The sequence below is a fragment of the Schizosaccharomyces pombe genome (genome assembly GCF_000002945.2).
Source record: "Schizosaccharomyces pombe strain 972h- genome assembly, chromosome: II".
NCBI classification, from domain to species: Eukaryota; Fungi; Ascomycota; class Schizosaccharomycetes; order Schizosaccharomycetales; family Schizosaccharomycetaceae; genus Schizosaccharomyces; species Schizosaccharomyces pombe.
The window spans coordinates 1516647-1538606 of NC_003423.3; the positions used below are offsets into that span (position 1 = coordinate 1516647).

Genomic DNA, 21960 nt, shown 5'->3' on the forward strand with positions numbered 1-21960 from the left:
CAGTCACCATAGTAACGCCTTTAGTCTTACAATACACCAGCTGATTCTTGAATACCAATATTTATTTGCAGCATAAAATCATGTCGTTTATGTCGTTGATGGCTAATACAGCCCATCAACTATGGTATCCTACGTCTTTTCCTTCTATGAAAGAATTGGAAAAGGAAGAAGTTAGACTGGAGACTCAGGTATGTTTGTTTACGATTTTCAACGAGTTTCTGTGCATGAGAAAAGTCTAACTTGAACGAATCTTAGGAGCTTGCAATTAAACAGTTTGGATTTCGCACTATTCGGCCCATTGGATTAAATAGGTCTATGCAAGAGCAGCTTGATTTGGAAGAGCAAGAGCGCGAAGAGGCTAATCAAGACACTGAGTTGGATGAAGAAGAATTGGGAAGTGGGAGCTTTCCTGAAGAAGGCGAAATGGACGATATGGATGGTGATAATGAAGAAGTAGAAGATCACGATATTGAAGAAGTCGACTTGGATGCTGATATCACAAATGCTGACGCCTCTGAATTTTACGAAGATATAAGTGAATACGGATTTCAAAATTAAGGCTTTAAAAATAATAATATCGAATCAACCATGATTGCTAAAGCTATGCTGCTGCATTACCCGATTGAAAAATGTATGTACAATCGAATTTATTCCCATAATTGTTTACGAAAAAAGAACTTGAAGATAATAACTGGATACACAACCTATGCATGCTAAAAGGCTATCAACTCTTTATGATTCAAATGACCCATTTGATTCTACTGTTTTGAATTTATTTAACGATGTCTAAATTTACAATGCTAATTTTATTTAGCATTTTTAAGCAATGTTCTTAAACCACTAGCCTTTTACATCATTGACAGATCCCATTTGGAATCCTGACTTACTGTTAACCGTATAACTTAAATAATCATTTTCTTGGCTGTTCGTTTTTGGTGTTTGAATATTCATATTGGAGTGCAACAAACCGTTGTGTATTTCTTAGACATCGTTGAAACTAATTTAAAGCCTACCCGAAACTATGAATTTGTTTCTATCTCGGTTCACGGGGTTACGAAATACTTCATTTTTGGGTCATGCACGACCGTTTATGTTTCCACGTCGCTATGCTCATTCTTTAGTGGCACATAATATTGGTCATATCAAGCTAGATCCAAATGAAGGTCTTTTCTTCGTGGATAATCTCGTCAATACTCCAACCTATTTCTACATTCAGCGATACACTGCGTTGCTCTTTCAGAACAACTTGAAAAAGCAGCTAAGTGCTGCTTTTCCAAGCTCTGATACAATGCAGTTGGAAGATATCATATTCAGATGGCAAGATGGAGGAGCATTTTTAAAAGTACGTTACAAGGAATTCCCACAAGATACAGAAGCGGTTTCAGAACACGTCCGTGAATCATTTCGAAAGCGTCCAGTTCGAACAATTTTACACCCTTTCTCTACCCCGATTCCACACATGGTACATGGTATTCCTTGGCTTCAAGATTTATATATATTTCCATCTCGTACAGTAGATGTGAATTTCGAAGGTCCGCCCCTTTCCCAGGAAAGATTGTATAGTATTTTTAGGACATATGGAAAACTAAGATCCGTGACCATTAATTCACCTACTTCTGCTACTTTGAGTTTTTCATCGCTAAGGTCCGCTACGTCAGCTTTAAACTGTATGCATGGTTTTGTTTATGGGAAAACAGAATTCCACATGCGATACAGACATATGAACCGCTTTGTCGCCTTCAAAGACTGGTTATTCTCTCATCCTCGTTTTACTATTCCTTTGGTTGCGGCGGCTATTACAGTTTTAACGGCTTCTTTATTCGATCCGATAAGAAAGTTCTTTGTCGAGACAAACATTGTACATGGTCAGAAGTTGAGAAATATCAATGTTGTTGGGTGGGTCAAAAAGAAAACTCGCGATATAGTTTTGAGTCCCTTTCACGAAAATGGTACAAATATAAAGGCACCGATTTGGACAACACGTGAAAAGGATTGTGAACAGTTGAAAGAATGGTTGGATGAAGCATTACATTCTTTTATTGTTGTTCAAGGTCCTCGTGGTAGTGGTAAGCGTGATCTGGTAGATCGAGTTGTTAAAGAACGAAAAAATGTTTTGTTTTTCGACTGTGATCGCTTATTCTCCACTACTAATACGGAAATGTTCGTAAGTACTCTTGCTAGCCAAACGGGGTATTTCCCCCTCTTTAGCTTCCTAAACAACATATCGTCACTTATCGATATGGCTGCACAAGGTCTCATAGGACAAAAAACGGGAATTGTTTCTTCTAGTGAAGGACAAGTGCGGCAAATTCTTAACACAACACAAACGGTATTGCGTTCTCTAGCATTACGAGAGCATAAAGAAGCCGATACTAGTGTGTTGGATGAATCTGAGTTTTTAGAAGTTCATGCAGATCGCTTACCTGTTGTTATTCTCGACAATTTCCAGCTTCGTAAATTATCAAACCCGATGCAGAGAGTGGTTGCTGAATGGGCTGGTAATTTGGTAAAGGAAGGAATTGCTCATGTACTAATGCTAACACCCGATGTTGGAGGCACCAAGTCATTAGAGCAATATGTCAACGGTTGGGAAAATAGAACATTGTTATTAGGAGATGCTGACCCTGTACTTGCTCAGCGATATGTCATAGAGTCTTTACCCGAAGAGATGCAAACAGAAGAATTGAGGAAAGAATTGCGGGTCCAATTACCGAAGATTGGTGGCCGACTTCGTGATCTTGATTATGTAGCTCGTAGGTTGCGGGTTAATTCTTCCAGTGTTTCTGAAGCAATTGGCGGTATTGTAAGTCAAAATGCCTCTGATATTTTGCAAACATTTTTACGGCCTGCTTCTTTAACCAGTGAGGAGAAGCCAACGTTCACTCCAGAAGAGTCATGGACCTTAATTACTTATTTATCTCAACATGAATATATACCCTATCATATGTTGATGCTTGACCCACTGTTCAAAGGACACGACGATGCCGTTCGTGCCTTGGAAGAATCAGAATTGATTACTATTACCACAGTGAATGCAAGACCGGATAAAGTCTACGCTGGAAAACCTGTATATGTTACGGCTTTCCGGCAACTTGTAAATGATCCAGTATTAAGTGCTAATATGCAGTTGGTGAGATGTAACGCGTTAATTGGCATGGCTAACAATGCTATCAAGAATGATGAACAGGAGCTACAAATGCTAAAGGACCTTGGGAACCTTGAATCAGGTGTGAAGGATCGTGCTCATTACTTAACGACGCGTATCCAGAAAAATCAAGGTGTTATTACTGATAATGAGAAAAGTATAGAAAGGCTTACTGAGGCTTTGAAAAAAATCGACTAAGATGCGAAAGCATATCATTTAAGATTACGTATGTTTTTATGAATTCTTTAGCATGAAGCTATAATGTCAACAATAATATCACATTTAATGACTACGCATTAACGAGAGAGAAGGGAGTAAGGATTTGGTAGGTAGTCCAAAAATCGTCGTAATATGAAGTGAGCGTAATGAAGAATTAGCCTAGGTAGAAAAAAAAAGAAGAAGCGAAACCGGTTATAGTCATTAACCTTGACGGGTTTTATGTCTCGGATGTTTTTTGCATAGTACATACAACCTACCTTTGCGACGCACAAAATAGCAGGATGAACAACGCTTTTTTACTGATGCTTTCACTTTGAAACCTCTTGAAAAGTTCCAAGGTAGAAGGCTAGGAGAAAGTCTGAAAGCAGGGGTTAAGAACATAGATGCATTTTTTAACAACCCTTTTTGTGCATTAAAAGCAGAAGGGAAGACTCGTGACAAAACACCCACAGCAAAAAATTTACGACCTAATGAAGCCATTATAAGTTAAAAAAAAAGTGAAACTGGGACTTCAAGTCAAGATGTTTAAATTTTTTTGGATCCGAAGTAATTCTGAGCTAAATAAATGATGTACGATGGAAAAGTGTTCACAATTTGGACTGAGCCAAAAAAGAACGATAATAGAAAATGCCTATCAACAAGAGAAGATTTTCATAAAAAAAAAAGGTGAATACTAAGTTATATAAACTCGCTTACGCCCGATTTGTTGGATATTCTTTGTTGGGAAAATAAATAGTAGTTAGTGCTTCTAGTAAGCTAACCTACGACATGTCAGTTAGTGACAACCAACATGTCTTGTTATTCTATAAATTCAATAGCCAGCTTACTGTGGAGCAATTTGACCTGAAATTTATCACATTATTTTAAAATAAGGAATACTTTTATTAAAGTGGAGTCAACTCAACAGTGTAGCTCCATTTTTTGTTTACAAATGAAAATTTTAATGTTGAGTCTCTGACCTTCTTAGTCCCTAAAATAGCTAATTGACCGCATCATCTAATAACTTTGATTCTACGTTATTTGGTTTGGCATGCTAATCGATTAATTTGAAATGATCAATTTTTGAGAATTTGTTTATGTTTTTAGTTGCTGGTATAACGAGTTCGTTATACTTTGCTAATTTGGGTATGGAACTGGAGTGCAGATGCGTCATTTGCCTTGGTAAAAGATTGTTAAAGGAAAATTTAGCAAATCCCACGAATTGGTGGATGTCTCAAAAACACCAAAATATTCAATCCAAAGGCTGAAAAATAGATTGCTATGCAGCAAAATGTTAAAGAGAAACATGCTGGCAAAAGTGACACATCAGTGAGTTCTTTGGAGTGTGAAATCGATTATCATATCGAAGGGTCAGATGGCATACCTGTTGTGGAACCAGTAAGTTTACGCGAAAAATATTAAATATTTTGTGGATGTTAACAAAATTTGTTTAGAAAATTTCAGAATTTGTAGATATGGAAAGTTTTATTCGGCGCGTTGAAAGGCTTGGCAAGAAATACGGCGCAATTAAAGTTGTTCGTCCTAGTTCTGTTTTAAATCCTTGGAACGAAGATACAATGAAACCTTCCGATGTAAAAATGGATTTATGGTTAGAGCGAATGGTGAGACGGAAAGGAGAGTACTTCGAGATTCAAAGCGATATAGACCATGGCTCGGCTGGTCCTAAAAAGCCTACCGATATGAATGTCGACGACAGGTTTCCTTCAAACGCTGGAAGTTCTAATGACTTTGAAAACAATGTGGCTAAAGCTATTGCATATTATTGGCGTTCTTTGACCCATGACAGTCTGTGGTATGGATATACTAATCGCCCATCGATCCCCTTCTATTTTATACCTTCGATATCTGCTGCTCAAAAAGATAGGGTACATTTAAGATCGAATACATTGATTAACACTTGGCCAAATGTTGGTCACTTATTTGCTGGGAAATGGAAAACTACCCTTCCTTGGCGGGTAGAATCTCCTGAGCTGCATGCAGTTCAGGTACATTTAGGTGGCTCTTCATTGCAATGGTATGTGATACCTTCAGCACATAGTGAGTCTTTTAAAAAATTAGCTGGAAAGCTTGCGCAAGATGAGCATTGGCGTTGTTCAGATTTTTTGCTTCACCAGAATATTTTGTTTCCCCCTTCAACTCTAGTACAAAATGGTATTGTTACTTATTCAACAGTCCTTAAACAGGATGAACTGCTTATAACCTTTCCAGGCACACATCATAGTGCATTTTGTCTAGGAGACGCTGTTTTACGACGTTTTGTCTTTCGTTCACCAAGATCTGCTTCCAACTATGAATTTTCTAATTTACGAAGACTTATGGTTTCAGAATCCCTTTATTCCTCTAAATCTTTATGGCCACATTCGCATAAGCCTCAACGTGCTTGTTCTCAAAAGTTCCTGGATGAGTTTTACTTGCATGATTTACCCGAATCCAACATCCATGATAGTGGTAACTTTCATCCGATTCATTCAAGTGTTGATAATAATTCATTTTCTCAACGAGATTTTGACTCACCTAACTCTATTAATCCTCCATCTCCTTTAATGTCTAATCATGAGAGTGCATCTACTGAACACTTTAATTCTACTACAACTACCGAAAAGGAATTATCTTCCCTTCACGTGGGTGAAGAGCGCAAAAACCGATCGCTTCCTTTGTCACTGATTTGGAATTCTAAGGCACGTGAAGAGTATATAAAAAAACAGAAAGAAGAAAACGGTGATAACATAGAGTTTTCTCATTTTGATCCTTTATATACTCGTCCATCATCACATCCTTTGCATCCGCCTCCTATTTTAGGGCTTCCTGTTCCTGCACAGTTCGCTCGTGGAGAATTGTTTTTGGGGAGGATTCTCGAAGACAGGGTTAGTGAGCATATGTTGCTCCTCGAATGTGAAAAATCGGATGTAGTTGAGGTACCATATGAATGTATATTAACATCTTCTTCTGCTGCTGGTCGGCGGGAGAGTTCATATTATAATCCAGCCCTTAAAGCTCCTAATATCGTTTATGATGACGGTGTTCCTATTAACTGGAATGAATATTCAGAATTACCTTCACTTGATCGCTTCGTTTTACCCAAGTTGTTACCAGGAAAACCCATAGAATTCACTCCACCAATTTCAGTTGAACCAACCTCGATAAAGACTATTGCTGCTGAAGAATCTTCTGAACCGACTTCATCTGTTGACGTGGCACCAACTCCGGTAGAAGACGTCAACGTGAATTTAGAGTCGATCAGCAATACTAACGAATCTGTTGTTGACTTATCTGATCCTCTTGTAAGTAAAAATGGATTTGAAGATGTTGAACGGAGCTCGGTAGCAGATTTGGAAGAAGACGTTCTTGAAACTCGCTCCAGCATTTTTGAGACTTCTGACATTGACGATCGTTTAACAGTGATTGATCGTTCACAATCAGTTGTGCCTTCAGAATCTGAATTTTCTATTGCTGGCGCAAACCTTACTCGTCGAAACGCAGTGGATTTCTCAGTTTCACTAGATACGTATGAGCTTTATGTGAGTGATGAAGTCGAAAATGTCGATGATTTTTCTCTCTTTCCTTCCTTAGAATAAGGATATAAGAATTTGCATGTAAATGCATTTTTGCTGCATTATTGTATTTATGATTTAGTCGTTCGTTTTAAAAGTTTTTTGAATAATATTAAAAATTTACAATGTTTCAATCATATCGGTGACTAAATTAATTTTCAGCTTCGACATTGATTAGTGTAGCCATTAACCATGATAAAATACGCGCTACCTTTTTTAGTAACGCAGAATACTTGTATGACAAATGTGATTGTTTTTTGTAAAGAAGTTATTAAAGATACATTTAAGAACCAGTTTTAGTCAAAAATATTAATTATTTATCCTCAGTTTCTTACATAAGGAAAGTTAGCGATGGTTCATATGCTCTCAACCGCAACGCAAGGTAATGATTGCTATGTGAGAATGACTGTGCAGTCTTGAATAAAAAACCAAACACAACATAATCATGTCGATTTCGGTGACTTCTCATAATGATGTCTCCAAATTAGAAAGAAGTATGTTTTTAAAATAGAAATAGACCTCTAGCATATTTTGAAATTGGGGGGACTCAAATGCTTTAAAATTGAGTGAGTTAACTAATCTTTACTGTTTTTAGTCGGAGCACACTCCCATATTAAGGGAATAGGTCTCAATGATAATTTAGAGCCGAAGGAGTCAAGCCAAGGAATGGTAGGGCAAGTCAAGGCTCGCAGGGCTGCCGGTGTAATTCTCAAAATGATACAAGAAGGCAGGATAGCTGGAAGAGCCATATTGATGGCTGGACCCCCTTCAACTGGTAAAACTGCTATTGCAATGGGAATGGCTCAATCTTTAGGTAGTGACACACCATTTGTAACACTTTCTGCAAGTGAAGTGTACTCTTTGGAAATGTCGAAAACAGAAGCCCTGTTGCAAGCCTTGCGAAAAAGCATAGGTGTCCGTATTAAGGAGGAGACAGAAATTATTGAAGGAGAGGTTGTGGAAGTTCAAATTGATCGGTCTATTACTGGCGGTAATAAGCAAGGCAAGCTTACAATTCGCAGTACCGACATGGAAACGGTTTATGATTTAGGAACAAAGATGATTGATTCCCTCACAAAAGAAAAGGTTTTAGCTGGTGATGTTATTAGTATTGATAAGTCAGTGGGAAGAGTTACTAAGCTCGGTCGTTCATTCTCGAGGGCAAGGGATTATGATGCTATGGGAGCTGACACTCGGTTTGTTCAATGTCCTCAAGGAGAAATTCAAAAACGAAAGGAGGTAGTCCATACCGTCTCCTTACATGACATTGATGTTATTAATTCACGTACACAAGGATTCTTAGCTTTGTTCTCAGGTGATACTGGTGAGATTAAACCAGAAGTACGTGAACAAATTAACACCAAAGTTAGTGAGTGGAGAGAAGAAGGAAAAGCCGAAATAGTCCCTGGTGTACTTTTCGTTGATGAAGTTCATATGCTAGATATTGAGTGCTTTTCTTTTTTCAATCGCGCATTGGAAGATGACCTAGCTCCTATCGTTATTATGGCTTCTAATCGAGGAATTACTCGTATTCGAGGTACAAATTATCGTTCCCCTCATGGCATTCCAGTTGATTTGTTAGATCGTATGCTGATTATTTCTACATTGCCCTATTCCCATGAAGAGGTAAAAGAAATCTTGAAGATTCGCTGTCAAGAAGAAGATGTTGATATGGAGCCTTCAGCTTTAGATTACCTTTCCACTATTGGTCAGGAGACTAGTCTTCGCTACGCATTACTTCTTATATCTTCATCTAATCAGGTTGCTTTGAAGCGCAAAAGTGCTACGATTGAGGAGTCCGATATCCGACGTGTTTACGAATTATTTTTGGATCAAAAAAGAAGTGTTGAATATTTAGAGGAATACGGAAAGAATTACATAACCGAAAATGAGTGGTCGGCTTCAGGTGCACAAGATAATGCAGTTGCAATGCAGGAAGATTAAAAGCACTAAAGACGAATATTTTGTTATAGTTAAGAATATGAAAGTATTAAATAGCAAGTCTTTATAAAGGTTGCAAGACAAGTTTAATTTAGACTTATTTATCGAATTATAGTTTTCCGTTAATTCAAAGGTACAAGCTATAAGTTCTGTTATATAATGAAATAAAATAGTTTATTATCCACTTTGACTATTTCTTTAAAGAAACTACATCGCAAAAGCAGATATTGTTAGGATACATCCATTCATCCATATTTGCTAATTGTATAAATGCTGCATGCTTGGCATCCGTAAAATAACCTTCATTACTCCAAGCCTGTATTTGGCTTGCGGTATAAGGGCCGTACGTCTTATCGTCAAATTCCCACTTAAAGTTGTACTGTGAAGAATTTGAGTCGTCGTAACTAACAGGAGAAGACCATGAATTTGACGTGAGTTTTTGATAAATTCTTTGAAGAGATTCTCTAGTTTCCGAGTATATATCTTCCTTTCCAATTTTATCCTCTAGAAAAGTTAGACCAGCAGTTATAAGTTCTATTAATTTTTTCCGAAAAGCGTCAGCACTTTTCCTTTCAGGAGAAATGCCCTCTGCGGTATTATTTTTCTTTTTCTTATACGATTTTTTGTTACCACTTTGTCTCTGCAAAAATTCTAAAATACTTTCATCTCTCTCCATTCTTGCGATAAAAAACGATAACGCTTCAGGAACCGTGGAAAAAGGCAGTTTACTAAATTCTTCCAATTCTTGATTCCTTCTTCTGTTTTCCATTTCCTTACGCTTCTGCTCCGCTTCTCTGGCTGCTGCAATGCTTTTTTTATTAGAAACACTGCCATTGAGCCATGCATCATACTGAGACTCTGGGTCATAATTTTTTCGTATGAAATTACCATTTTCGTCAAAATCACCCTCCTCCATATCTTCTTTTAAGTTAAAGGACATTCGTTTTGGGCTTGAGGGAACTGATATCTCACTGCCTTCTTCATCCGCGTCGAGGTCGTTAGCCTGATTTGTATCTTCTTGGCCTTCTATATCTTCATATCTTAACTTTGAATACTTTCCGTTATCGTCCTCATCATCAGAATCGTCGTTCAAAACCTCTTTATTTCGCAAACCTTTATGTGCTAATCTTTCAGCATCGCCATTTTCAATGAAATCACGTCGCTTTTGCGCTTCATCATTTGGCAGAGTACGCTTCTCATCTTCCGAAGTATCAGAAAACATATCTTCCGATTGCCCTTCCTTCTTCTCTTTATTCAGAATTTGGTCTTCATCTTCTTCAGATTCAGATTCATAATATCCTGTGAATTGAATGTTAGACAGAAATCAACAAATGAATTTGCATACCCTCTTCTTTTGTCCTAGGACGTTTTCTCCCTACATTGCTTACATCGTATTCAAAAAAAACATCGTGAACATCACCCACTGTACTCGAATTGCCAGGGTTTCTGAGCGTACGCTTCATTGTTCACACAAAATGTAGTTGCAATTGCGAACTCGTTATGAGTGCAAGATTATTAAGTGTTAAATCTGAAACAATAGAAAAAATAAAATGATTATACAAAAATAAATATTACCAAAAAATAATGCACGACGAATAATAATCTCATCCTCATGCTATAGTATTTTTTTTACATGCAGTTATAAAATTACGTAGCTGAAAACATCTCTGTTAAAGAACGTTTAGCAAAATAAAGAGATGAAGCATTATCTACTGACAACGAATAAGTGATTGTGCGTTATACCAGTAGTATATTGATTATTGATTCTTTCTTCAAAATAAAAAACTACTGAAAATTAATCCTGTATGTACAAAACAAACGTGAAATTTTACAATTTCAAAATCATATAATAATATCGCCGTACGTAAGAACGGTATCATCCTGAGAGTGACATTGCATGTGAAACTTGGTATAGATTCGCTGTATAACAGTAAAATAAGACATCAAGCTCTCATTCAATTCAAAAAATTCTATTATGGAGTGACCTTTTTCCATTTAATTTGCATTTTATCTTTAAGATATCTGCATTGTTATCAAATATGTAATTATTTTTCTATTTACCTTACTATATAACAAGCTTCGTATAAGTGTGGTATTTGGAATCCCATAGTTTCTTATTTTTCGTTATCCTATTTACTGATAACTGTTGGAGCACGAAGTAAGGTCATTCATCTAAAAGCAAACACTGTAGTGACTTATCAAGTTCGGAAAACTGTTCTTGTTTATTAAATTGCGCATTTTCTTTCATCTATTATTTTCTTATTAAACCTCAAGATTCGTTTATTATCTGACCCTGTTTGAAAATTAATAATTGACATTCAATAGTCCCTGCTCAACCGTGGACATCCATTCTTTACTGTCTCACAATTTTTTGAAAGCTACCTTCTTTATCTATTAAAAAAAATGAAATTACACACATTTTTGCTGTTATCGGTTTTATGTTTTGCTGGTTGCATTCAGCAATCGTTACAAGCTGAAGTATATGGAAAAGTATTAACCAATACTATCCTTCCCAAGATTAATTTATTGTCTTATGATACCAGAGCCAGATTGATCTCTAGCAATAAAACGTTTGAGACAGTAGTGGAGAGAGATGGTAGTTTTACATTTCCCAATGTCCCTGATGAAATATATTTCTTACGGTTAGAAAGTATAGACTATGAATTCTCCGAATTTCACATCATAATCAATGAGTCGATCGTCTACCCTTACTATACTTCGCCTGCCGAAAAACGTCCAGCTAGTTCGACCGCTAAGAATACTAGTTATCCTATTAAAGTCCGTGCTGTTCTAAAACGCGATTATTTGAAGGAGCCAAGAAAGTTTTCCCTGATACGTTTATTAAAAAGCCCAATGATGTTGCTTTCCTTAGCTTCTGTTGTTCTTGTATTTATCCTTCCAAAACTTAACATTGAAGCCAAGGCATTGGAGCAAGCTAGGCTTGCAGAGGCTGCTGAGAAAAAAACTGCTTGATTAAGCTACCTATAATAGTTAGTGAAACTTATTTTACTTGGAATAGGAACTTGTCTTGCAGAAAAAAGGGAAAAAAGTGGACCACAATTGGTCAACATTTAGATTTCAGTTTTTTCTTTGACTCGATAATTATTTGTTAGTCAAAATTCTATTCGGGCATTAAATCATGCTCAAATGTAGAAAACTATATCTTCAGTAGATAGAACTCGTAGTCAATTAATAGAATTCGTTTGCTAAAAGAATTGGTACTAAATGGGAATTTCGAAAAAGATGAACAGTTGTTTAATTTATTTCGCTTATTGATTCAGTCATTCCCGTTTAGTAATATTAGCTTCTGAAAAATTACCTTCACCAAATTTTCTTTAAAGTCGCTAGTTTGTAAACTTGATGCCTTTAAATGCAACAAAAGGTAAATATAGATGCAAGGAAAATAATAGAAATTTAGTGTAAAATATTTTATCAATTTTTTTTATTTACTTTTCACACCAACCTTCTTCGTTTTTATTTATCCATATATCAACAACGAATTTGACAGTGTAATGTAGTTCACTATATGTTGACATTACGTAGCACGAAGCTAACCAAACCAAACCCAACCACTTTTTTTTTGCTAATTGTATATTTAATAGAATTAGTCCTCGTCCTAGTTTAAAAATTTCGTGCAATTTTCCTGTTTTTATGTGGTGTTAGCGAAGGACTTTTTATTTGATTTACGTTCTGAACTTCAACAAAGTGTATGGATCTATGGTTTTGAGAGAGCGACTTAGCCACATTTTATTCCATGAGAAGGTGGGATTTCTTCTTCTTTGCTTATTATGGTATATATCAAGTGCCGTTACGTATGTTTTTGTTGTGCCTTTATAAGGTGAAATGGTGGTCTGATTGATTCTAACTATTGTAGTAATACAACTTCAAAAAGTATTTTCAATGAATTACGCTGCCCGGTTACATTGACCTTCCTTCAATTTGGGTTCGTTGCATTTTTCAGTGCCGTTTGCCTTCTATTTAGAAAGCAATTTCTTGGTGGCACAGGTATTCAAAAACCCAGTAAATACGTTTTATATACGACTCTTCCATTAAGTATTTTCCAAATAGGAGGACACGTATTTGGAAGTTTGGCTACTACGAAAATTCCCGTCTCAACTGTACATACTGTAAAGGCATTATCCCCACTTTTCACTGTTTTAGCTTATCGCTTCATGTTTCGCCATGTTTACTCTGCCATGACTTACTTCTCCTTAGTGCCTCTAACATTTGGCGTTACCTTGGCCTGCTCTTTTGAACTGTCTGCTGATATAGTGGGGCTTTTGTACGCTCTAATCTCGACTTGCATTTTTGTCTCCCAAAATATTTTTGGCAGTAAAATATTTATGGAGGCAAAATCTCATAGCACTCACACGAAAAAACATTACAACAAACTAAATCTTTTACTTTATTCTTCAGGAGTCGCATTTATCGTTATGATTCCTGTATGGCTATACCAAGAAGGATTTGCCTACCTCCCTGAAGTCGGATCACCGGTTTTCCTAAATTTGATCTACAATGGTCTTTCTCATTTTTTTCAAAATATTCTGGCTTTTACCCTATTAAGCATAATTTCTCCTGTTGCATATTCCATAGCAAGTCTCATCAAGCGCATTTTCGTGATTGTAGTTTCCATCATTTGGTTTCAACAAGCTACAAATTTTACCCAAGGAAGTGGTATCTTTTTGACAGCTATCGGTCTCTGGTTGTATGATCGCAGTAAAAAGGGCAATTTATACGAGTCTTGTAAAGTAAAGGAGTTTGAAAAGGATGCACTTGAATTAGAAGAGCAAACAATGGAAGATGAAAAGTCCTATCCTTCTAGTGGAACACAATCACCATTTTATGGAAAGAATTTCCTTCCTCAAATCACCCCACGTCTTGATAGTGTGGTACCTCTTATTTCAGACTCCCCAATGACCCCTAATTCAGTCTATTCTAATGAAGGAGTTACTTCTTCTGTCTCGGGTAATGCTACACCTGCTTCTGTGCGTCAAAGTACGCAAAATGACTTTTCAAACTCCAACATACATGACAGGCGTTCCAGCTATACATTTCAATTAAACAATTTCAAAGCCCCTCAACCCTCTAGACTCTGGGCCACTGAAACTGTCCCAACATTGAAAATTTAATTTTATCAGGGAGCCGCAATATACTATGCCTTTATCAGATGCTTTCATTGCCCGTGTTTATCACTACATTAGTCAATCCTTGGCTCCGATCATCAGTATGGTTTTACACTTTTTGAGTTGCGGGATTTTCAAATACTTCATCATACATCTAAAAAATTATCGAATATCAAAGGGATAGAAAGAAGAAGAAATATATGAGCGTTATTGGTTGCTTGTTGAGGGCAAATTTAGCATTGTGTATAGTTGGACTTCTTATTAACTCAACACGAAAGCAACGTTAAACAATAAAAGCAAAATTAAATAAATAATCGACAGTTTTATTGTTTATCTTTGATAGTTAGGTTTTACACCATTCTTCTGTAAAACTTTTTATTTATTGCCGCAGTCTGTTTCTTCATTTCTTTGACTTTTATATTCTGACTTTGCAAACTTGCATACAAATTTACCTTAGCTTAGCTGTTCTTTTTTTTTTCTTCTACAGTCGTTTTATTCCTTTCTTTTCGCATTACATGATGATTGTTTGTTTCAATCATTATTACATACTCGATCCATAGTAATTTAGCACATGCTCGATGCTTATTTTTTATAATTGATACGAGTCATTGATCATTTACCTTACCACTGGTTGGTCCTTTTTTCCTCTCTTATATTATTTTTTCAACTCTTTTATCCAAGCTGGCATTGATTTGATCTGTTTTCTTCAAACATTAATTCCATAAAAAAAATTACACAAAAAATACTTGACAGGTTTGTAAATATTATCAATATTATTTGGTTTAAAAAGAAAGCAAAAGCTGGGATTCTCGCTCCACATAAGGTTTTTTTTTTTTTTAGTATAAAATGGTAATGTATAAAAACTGCGATTTCTACGCTCTTTAAACTGGATTAAAGATACAGTAATTTTTATTTCTAGTAGTCGTTGTACAGTATTGTAGAGGTAACTGAAAATGCTGGTAAATAAAATTAAGATACCAGTATTGTACTTACTAATGTATTGAATAGCTTGCAACTGAACTCTTAAACGTGGTTCAATTCGAGCTCTACTTATAGCAATGCAATTAAGGATCATTATAGTAGTCTTATATAAATGATGCGGGTACTCTAAAGCACCATTTTACACGTTCAGGTTAAATAGACATAAGATGAAGATTGATAACTAACGTAATTTGATATATTTCTAATGATTTTTTGTCGAACATGATTCTATACATTGCGCACATATTTTTTCAACGTACTACATAGTATTTTCAATGTTGGTGTGGGTTAAGTGGATATTTATTTTTTAATTCAATCATTTGCTCAGCAGTTATTGCTGGTAACATCAGAGATGATCAGATACTGTTTGAACAGGCGAGACTAAATTACTCAAGATGCGTTGGAGACGATATGAAAAGAGTTAATTTCACCATCAGCGGTCATGGTTATATATTAATTAAGCCTAATTATCCGGATCATTTTAATTATCGATTACCTGCAGATATGAAATTTTACAAGTGCGTTCTAACAATTAATTATATTTCAGTGTCATCTATGAGTGGTCCCTTCACCGGACCATATGAAAAATATAGTTCTGGTTATTTTTCAGAGTTTGGACCACAACATCTTTTTTCTATCAATAGATACCATGGACTTAGGTTTTCAAGGCAATCAAGTCAAGAATACGATTCTGTTGGACACATATTGTACTCGCCAATAACTTACTATGTTAGTGGAGCTGAGCATGTAACGATGGACAGTATTGATCAGCGGCGAGAATTTCAGGATTCAATATACACTCATGACAGTTCTGATTCTGAAAATATAATGTCCGACAGCAGCCAGTCTGAATGCGATTATGCTGACCTTATGATAAATCTTGATAAACTCATTTAGTGCTACTGCAACACTGTTATACGACAAGAATTATATTATTACCAAAGGTCATTTAGCAACGGATAGCTTACAAGCAACTTATGTCCCAAAGGTGAGTTATAGCGTTAAACATCATTCTCAACAAAGCAGTGTGGTATCTGTTTAACGATATGTAGGAAGGCGGCGACTTTGCTCATGGTAAGTTAAATTGTAATACATGGATAATATAGGTAGCAGCTATAATATAAATTCTTACAAAGGCTATATTGTTAGCTATCACTGAAATCTCAAACAAGTGAACTGAGGAGCGATGCTCGACTTGAGATCTCGTTATATTATTTCTCAAATAATTCATTACTTATCTTCAGAATGAAAAGATCTATCATCTATAGTATGTGTAAATAAAACATGTAACATATAGTGAAACGCGGCGTGTGTTCACAATGAATTTTAGCGCAGGGTAGACTTGAATATGATATGATTAGCGATGGTTTGATTATTCGTTAAACATTTAAAGCGCACAACACAGAAGCTTTCTTAGGTAGACGCTTAAGGCCCACTAAGTGGGAGCTTATCTATTTCCGAGATTTGTGAATTTTTGCCATCTGCCAACATTCCTTTCAAAGGAATTTGCACTGATATCCCATTTTTATTATCGAGTTTGGGGAGAATACTTGCTTTCGAGTAGGATTAAGAGAAATTGTAAAGTCTCCTTGTTTATGTGGACACAGAATTCTTTGCACATTTAACTGAATTTGTTTTTAGCATTATAAACCCCCCTCTCTCTTTTTTAAAACTTGAATTTTTAGTCAAATTTAAAATGAGCAAGATTGAAAAAAAGCAGGCTTCTGCTTCCAACCTTTTGCTTGGAGCAGGTTTGAATCTTTTCGAGACTTCCTCATTGGGTCAGCCTTTGGAAGTTACAAAGGTGCAGATGGCTGCTAACCGTACTCAAACCATGGCTCAAGCCATCAAGGCTATCATGTCTCGTGGCGGTATTTTGGGCTTCTATCAGGGTCTTATTCCCTGGGCTTGGATCGAGGCTTCTACGAAGGGCGCTGTTCTTTTGTTTACTTCCGCTGAACTCGAATATTGGGGTCGTCGGTTAGGTCTTGGTGCTACCTCCGCAGGTGCAATCGCAGGTATGGGTGGTGGTGTTGCTCAAGCGTACGCTACTATGGGATTTTGCACTTGCATGAAAACTGCCGAGGTTACTCGTGCAAAGCAAGCTGCTACTGGTCAAGAAGTTAAAGGCACTTTCCGTGTTTTCGCTGATTTGTATAAAGAAAAAGGTATTCGTGGTATCAATCGTGGTGTTAATGCTGTTGCTCTTCGTCAGATGACTAACTGGGGAAGTCGCCTTGCATTGTCCCGTTTTCTTGAAAAACCTATTCGTTACTTCACTGGTCGTACTGAAGCCGAGCCTTTGACAACTGGTCAACGGTTTGTTGCTAGTGTGTCTGCTGGTGCTCTTAGTTGTTGGAATCAACCACTCGAGGTCGCTCGCGTTGAGATGCAAAGTTTGACCAAGGGTATACAACATTCCTCACCTGGTATTATGCAAACCATAATGAGCATTTACAAGAATAATGGAATTAAGGGTCTTTATCGTGGTGCCGTCCCCCGTATGGGTCTTGGTGCTTACCAAACATTCGTCATGGTCTTTTTAGCGGATTGTGTTCGTGGGTATTTAGCAAAGTGAGGTTTTTTTGACTTTGTTCATCCACTGTCACCACAAACTTCTTTTTTCTTATTAAGACACCGTCTTTAACTGTAATCTTTGCTATCTTTTTTAACAACCCTTGTTTTTTATATCTTTCATTTTCATTGTCGCGTGGTAAATTTGTTAGTTTCTTTACATTTACCAGATGCATTACAATTTGAAACTTTTCCCTGAAATCCTCGGATTATAGTTTCTTTCTCTTTTTTTGAATCATTTGTAATAGTAGTTTATTCCGTATATTAGATATATAACAGTTTTATATAGTATTAGACATTTTCAGCATATTTATCAAAAACAAAGTTTCTTTGAAACAATGTTAATAACTCAGTTTGTTTTTATAAACTCCATTTTACTGAAAGTGTACCAAAGGAATATACAAACAAAATACTGTAGCGACTTCCTTTCGATTAATCTTTTTCAATAATAGCGGGCGTAGCTCAGAAACTAGAGTTTGACTCAAAAGAAAATCAATAAATACACGGTCCAATAAAGTGGGATAGTTTTTCGCTTAAAATTACAAAATCAAGATGCACAAGTATAGTATAGACATTCTAGTAATCACCGAAAAAGCTAATAAGAAGGTAACTCCATACCTAGTTGTAACATAGCATAAACTTTCATAAAATATGCAACAAAAGCCTCTAGGTGAAAAATTGATTTGTTGCCCATCCGAGTCCTATGTTCATAATTCGCTGCAGCTTGAATTAAGTATGGATGCAATTTAGTGTCCACTTTTGAAAGAAAAAAAGACAGAAGTTCCTTCAAAATTGTGGTAGGGGGAATGCAGTGAGAAAGAAGATCATACAGCATTGAGCGAACAGCCAGGATACGTGCAGGGCTTTGTTCTTGAAGCATGGAATCACCGACCTGCTGGATAAATGTTTGCCAATCAGGCAAAGGGAGTTGCGCACCAGTATCGATTAGTTGCTTGTTGCCTGGAGATTTTGCATGAACGGTCTCTAAGAGCAAGATGGCTTTTCTAAGATTCCGATCACAATTATTCGCTATATTATTAAGCAGAGAATCCGGAGCTTCAAGGCCTTGGGCTGTCAAGATTTTAGACATTACCAGGATAATTTCCTCTGGCGTAGGGGCTGCAACACGAACCATTAACGTACGAGATCGAATAGGCTCAATAATTTTCGACGTAGAATTGGCAATTAAGATCAGACGAATGTTATTGGAATATTTTTCCATGGTACGACGAAGAGCCGCTTGAGCGTCTCTAGTTAATTCGTCAGCCACATTGATTACAACGACTAAGGAGCATGTTAGTACGAGCGCAGATAAAAATAAGGAAAAGAATTGAAAGTTCACCAACCAGAATATAACATGAGACACCTAGGAACAAAAAAGAGCACAAAAATTCCATATTGATTTCACTTTACAGTGAAGACATACCTTTAAATATCTTTTTAGCTTGTAAGTCAACTTGTGCAGATTGAGCCACATCTTTTAAAAGCTCCTGCATAATGACTCGGTCGTAATTTCCGACATCGCTGGGCGTAATTTCCAAATGATGAAGACTTGATACAATATTGATCTGTAATTTTTTACTACTAGGAGTCAAGAAAGTTCTTTGATCGATTTTCAACTACATTCATTGTGAGCATGTATATTTAATTAAATGAAAGTCAGACTATGAAGAAACATACCTTCTCTGAGCCAGGTCCATACAATTCTCGTAATATAGCAACCACCCGAGTTTTTTTTCCTGCTCCGCTGGGCCCATACACTAACAAATGGGGAAACTCATTAGTAGACGACAAGGAAATAAGACGTTCTGAGAGTTGTTTGTGATAGTCCAAAGATGCAAGCGTCTTTGGACGGTATTGATCTAACCAAAGCATTTATTCCAAGATTTAAAGGTTGGAACTCGGTTTTTGGTAAAACCCTTCAGTAACGCAAAGGACAAGTGGATGTACTTAATGGAGAAATACAACGTGCATGTCAGTGTATTACACCAAATTGTTAGATGATAAAACTTTTAACTTCTAAACAAACCGAACTGTTTTTCCCATTAAAATAAGCTCTTCAAGATACCTTCCGTTCTCGCTAGTTTACACATATTATGGAAGTTACTGAACATTGTATTTGAGTGGGAAGTATTTTACAACACTTGGTAATTTTATTGTTTATTCAATTCTATTTCGTAGAGCGCTCTAACTTCATTATCGATAAACATTTGAAGCTGTTACATAGTTCAAACTTCTTCTCGTATACTTACTGACCAAACTATGTTTTTCCACCTTGCTTTATTCCTATAAAAAAAATAACTGTTTAAGAAATTATTTAAATCCCATTCATTGATAAGGCAACTTGACACGCTAACGTTGTAAACTTTCAATTAAATGAATCAGCTGCAAAACTCAGTTTCCTTTGACGAGCACTTATTCTATAGAAAATGATATATTACAATTCTTCTTATATTCAAGTACATGTGAGCGATTAGTCCGTTTACAACCTTTTTTTATCGATAAGCTAAATTATCCATTCAATAAATGACATTTCCTAAATTAAATTGACAATTCATTCTTTTTTTTATTTTACCTTGTAAGGTTTTTTAAAATGGTTTTAAAATTTGCCCTTTAAAAGGACACGTTCCTACCTTCGTGGTGAAAGTTTTTCTCATTACCCATTTCAACAACCAAATCGATTCTTGCGATATACGACAAAAGTTGTAGTATTTCAAGATGAAATTGCTTCTTGGTGATGAAATCGGGCAATTAAAATGTAAGAAATCCACTCACAAGTTCGTCGGTACTAATAAAGGTGATTATAGTCATAGAAATAAAAAAAGGTACTGACACCTCAAACCCCGAGTCAGAAGCACCAGTTATTCAGAAATTTGGAGAGTTAGATCGAGAAAAAGGAGTGCTTTTTATGTTGAAGCATGAAATGGTACGGAATTTTTGAGATTTCTGTGATAACGCATTATGAACTAAAAAGAAGCAACTTTATTGACGCTTGTTTCTTCGTTACTATTATCAAATGGATTGCGCGTTACTAGGATATCCTGTGTTTATATTTCGAAAAACACTGATTAACTTGTTAATTTTAGAATGTATTTGTCGCTCGGAAAAATGGTACTATTGAATGTTGGAACGTTAACCAAGAACCACCTATTTTGTCTAGTCTTTGGCAATTGGACAGCTCTTTATTAGAGACTGCTTCCATAGTTTCCATGAAATACTCTAATGGTTGGCTAATGCTTGCTTTAAGTGATGGAAATTTGTTGTTTAGACACATTGAATCTTCGAAGCTTCGAAAACTTCAATTACATGGCCCCCTGTCCGCTGTTGAGTTACATCCAAGAATACCAGGAATAATCGCTGCTGGAGGAAAAGAAAACGATGTTTGTTTGTATTCTTGCAATCCTACGTGCAAATCGAACATTGATGAACTAGAACTTTGGCGAACAGAAAACGTGGTAAAAGTTTTCCAGGGAAAAAATGTAAAAAATGACTCCCTGAATCTTAGAGTGCGCGTGTGGATCACTGGAATTGTGTTCACGGAAGATATTATTAATGTTATTGACGGAAAGTCCGAAGACGATGAAAGTCTGTGCTTCCATTTTGCTACGATTACTCATTATGGTCAGGTAAGCAGTTGATAATATTTTGATTATTCACAGTATTGAACCTTTATTTAACAACAAATAGTTACGCTTTTATGATACGAAACACGGCCGCCGCCCGGTTTCCACATTTGATGTCTCTACTTCACCATTAAGTCATGTTGGTTTGCTTCCTTCAATCAAGTATGTTTTATCGATTTTTTGCAAATCAAAGGCATTATGGTAATAAATAAATTGAATATTTCCAAAGCCATTTAAAGATTTTTTTCTCTTTTCTTTCTAGCACTCATATTGACCAAATTTAGGTTACTTTACTTTGCTGATAAGCGTGCTCAAATCTCAATTTTTGACCATTCAAAGAAAAAAGTCATCGGAAGATTTCAAGGAGTAAAGGGTGCCCCTTCTTCAATTCATTGCCTTGGTAATGTAGTTGCTATTACTGGTTTAGATAGAAACGTCAGGATTTTTGATGCTGATAGAAAACCGCTAGCAAATGCATATATTAAAGCTCTTCCTACCAGTATTATTGTTATTAATGAAAGAGATGCCGAAATAATTAAGAAAGAAGAGGAATTAGAAGCGGCAAAAGAAGAAGAGGAAGAGATTTGGCGAAACATGGAACAGTTAGAAGATACAGAAGATAAAAAGCCTTCGAAGAGGATAAAACTTTGAAGAAATACTGGTCTTGTTGGGTAAAACTATGGATATATATATTGGTAAAGTTTTGTGTTAGATATGGGATCTTAATAAATACTGTTATGGATTACATTATATACAGATTACTTAATTCCAGTCGTATTGTAAATTATATATTGAAAATTGGA

General features: G+C 36.1%; 12 protein-coding genes and 11 long non-coding RNA genes across 23 annotated transcripts, besides 1 other annotated feature; 11 read left to right on the plus strand and 12 right to left on the minus strand.

Annotated features, from left to right (window-relative positions):
- The first annotated feature begins 49 nt into the window (after window positions 1-49).
- On the plus strand, window positions 50-928 carry apc15 (anaphase-promoting complex platform subcomplex scaffold subunit Apc15). Its single transcript, NM_001021530.3, has 2 exons — window positions 50-188; window positions 256-928. The coding sequence occupies exons 1-2, from the start codon at window positions 81-83 to the stop codon at window positions 556-558; spliced, it is 411 nt and encodes a 136-aa protein (NP_595636.1). The 5' UTR covers window positions 50-80; the 3' UTR covers window positions 559-928.
- SPOM_SPNCRNA.5223 lies at window positions 88-520 on the minus strand. Its single transcript, NR_194578.1, has one exon. It is a non-coding gene; the product is annotated as a non-coding RNA (long non-coding RNA).
- On the plus strand, window positions 881-3455 carry yme2 (RNA-binding protein Yme2). The gene has a single exon (NM_001021531.3). It carries the CDS (start codon window positions 1022-1024, stop codon window positions 3341-3343), a length of 2322 nt encoding a protein of 773 aa, NP_595637.1. The 5' UTR covers window positions 881-1021; the 3' UTR covers window positions 3344-3455.
- On the minus strand, window positions 3384-3844 carry rtc6 (mitochondrial 54S ribosomal protein bL36m; the record flags this gene model as incomplete). The annotated part of the gene is made up of 1 exon (NM_001021532.3): window positions 3384-3844. The coding sequence occupies one exon, from the start codon at window positions 3842-3844 to the stop codon at window positions 3566-3568; it is 279 nt and encodes a 92-aa protein (NP_595638.2). The 3' UTR covers window positions 3384-3565.
- Window positions 3845-4282: 438 nt separating this feature from the next.
- Window positions 4283-7188, minus strand: SPOM_SPNCRNA.5224. The gene has a single exon (NR_194579.1). It is a non-coding gene; the product is annotated as a non-coding RNA (long non-coding RNA).
- On the plus strand, window positions 4551-7049 carry jmj3 (Lid2 complex histone demethylase H3-K36 subunit Jmj3). The gene is made up of 2 exons (NM_001021533.3): window positions 4551-4741; window positions 4798-7049. The coding sequence occupies exons 1-2, from the start codon at window positions 4625-4627 to the stop codon at window positions 6937-6939; spliced, it is 2259 nt and encodes a 752-aa protein (NP_595639.1). The 5' UTR covers window positions 4551-4624; the 3' UTR covers window positions 6940-7049.
- A 157-nt stretch (window positions 7189-7345) lies between the features above and the next one.
- rvb2 (chaperone, AAA family ATPase Rvb2) lies at window positions 7346-9080 on the plus strand. The gene is made up of 2 exons (NM_001021534.3): window positions 7346-7409; window positions 7511-9080. The coding sequence occupies exons 1-2, from the start codon at window positions 7361-7363 to the stop codon at window positions 8857-8859; spliced, it is 1398 nt and encodes a 465-aa protein (NP_595640.1). The 5' UTR covers window positions 7346-7360; the 3' UTR covers window positions 8860-9080.
- SPOM_SPNCRNA.5225 lies at window positions 7789-8226 on the minus strand. Its single transcript, NR_194580.1, has one exon. It is a non-coding gene; the product is annotated as a non-coding RNA (long non-coding RNA).
- Window positions 8931-10470, minus strand: lin1 (U5 snRNP complex subunit LIN1). Its single transcript, NM_001021535.3, has 2 exons — window positions 10202-10470; window positions 8931-10155 (listed from the first exon to the last, which is right to left on the minus strand). The coding sequence occupies exons 1-2, from the start codon at window positions 10317-10319 to the stop codon at window positions 9047-9049; spliced, it is 1227 nt and encodes a 408-aa protein (NP_595641.1). The 5' UTR covers window positions 10320-10470; the 3' UTR covers window positions 8931-9046.
- On the plus strand, window positions 9307-10437 carry SPOM_SPNCRNA.1439. The gene has a single exon (NR_150322.1). It is a non-coding gene; the product is annotated as a non-coding RNA (long non-coding RNA).
- A 586-nt stretch (window positions 10471-11056) lies between the features above and the next one.
- emc7 lies at window positions 11057-12185 on the plus strand. The gene has a single exon (NM_001021536.3). It carries the CDS (start codon window positions 11260-11262, stop codon window positions 11827-11829), a length of 570 nt encoding a protein of 189 aa, NP_595642.1. The 5' UTR covers window positions 11057-11259; the 3' UTR covers window positions 11830-12185.
- Window positions 11381-12206, minus strand: SPOM_SPNCRNA.5226. The gene has a single exon (NR_194581.1). It is a non-coding gene; the product is annotated as a non-coding RNA (long non-coding RNA).
- A 206-nt stretch (window positions 12207-12412) lies between these two features.
- On the plus strand, window positions 12413-14796 carry pet2 (triose phosphate transmembrane transporter). Its single transcript, NM_001021537.3, has 2 exons — window positions 12413-12668; window positions 12731-14796. Exons 1-2 carry the CDS (start codon window positions 12574-12576, stop codon window positions 13983-13985), a joined length of 1350 nt encoding a protein of 449 aa, NP_595643.2. The 5' UTR covers window positions 12413-12573; the 3' UTR covers window positions 13986-14796.
- Window positions 13350-14114, minus strand: SPOM_SPNCRNA.5227. Its single transcript, NR_194582.1, has one exon. It is a non-coding gene; the product is annotated as a non-coding RNA (long non-coding RNA).
- A 57-nt stretch (window positions 14797-14853) lies between the features above and the next one.
- On the minus strand, window positions 14854-15206 carry SPOM_SPNCRNA.5228. The gene has a single exon (NR_194583.1). It is a non-coding gene; the product is annotated as a non-coding RNA (long non-coding RNA).
- SPOM_SPBC83.12 (uncharacterized protein) lies at window positions 15191-16142 on the plus strand. Its single transcript, NM_001021538.3, has one exon. The coding sequence runs from the start codon at window positions 15372-15374 to the stop codon at window positions 15855-15857; it is 486 nt and encodes a 161-aa protein (NP_595644.1). The 5' UTR covers window positions 15191-15371; the 3' UTR covers window positions 15858-16142.
- SPOM_SPNCRNA.1440 lies at window positions 15270-16285 on the minus strand. Its single transcript, NR_150324.1, has one exon. It is a non-coding gene; the product is annotated as a non-coding RNA (long non-coding RNA).
- Window positions 15973-16305: an LONG TERMINAL REPEAT.
- A 134-nt stretch (window positions 16306-16439) lies between these two features.
- Window positions 16440-17905, plus strand: yhm2 (tricarboxylic acid transporter). Its single transcript, NM_001021539.3, has one exon. The coding sequence runs from the start codon at window positions 16657-16659 to the stop codon at window positions 17536-17538; it is 882 nt and encodes a 293-aa protein (NP_595645.1). The 5' UTR covers window positions 16440-16656; the 3' UTR covers window positions 17539-17905.
- rfc5 (DNA replication factor C complex subunit Rfc5) lies at window positions 17775-19465 on the minus strand. The gene is made up of 3 exons (NM_001021540.3): window positions 19215-19465; window positions 18961-19153; window positions 17775-18818 (listed from the first exon to the last, which is right to left on the minus strand). The coding sequence occupies exons 1-3, from the start codon at window positions 19407-19409 to the stop codon at window positions 18130-18132; spliced, it is 1077 nt and encodes a 358-aa protein (NP_595646.1). The 5' UTR covers window positions 19410-19465; the 3' UTR covers window positions 17775-18129.
- SPOM_SPNCRNA.5229 lies at window positions 18620-20036 on the plus strand. The gene has a single exon (NR_194584.1). It is a non-coding gene; the product is annotated as a non-coding RNA (long non-coding RNA).
- On the minus strand, window positions 19706-20536 carry SPOM_SPNCRNA.5230. Its single transcript, NR_194585.1, has one exon. It is a non-coding gene; the product is annotated as a non-coding RNA (long non-coding RNA).
- wdr74 (ribosome biogenesis protein wdr74) lies at window positions 20177-21921 on the plus strand. Its single transcript, NM_001021541.3, has 5 exons — window positions 20177-20292; window positions 20342-20460; window positions 20621-21160; window positions 21222-21319; window positions 21442-21921. Exons 1-5 carry the CDS (start codon window positions 20253-20255, stop codon window positions 21806-21808), a joined length of 1164 nt encoding a protein of 387 aa, NP_595647.1. The 5' UTR covers window positions 20177-20252; the 3' UTR covers window positions 21809-21921.
- On the minus strand, window positions 21508-21813 carry SPOM_SPNCRNA.5231. Its single transcript, NR_194586.1, has one exon. It is a non-coding gene; the product is annotated as a non-coding RNA (long non-coding RNA).
- Window positions 21922-21960: the final 39 nt, after the last annotated feature.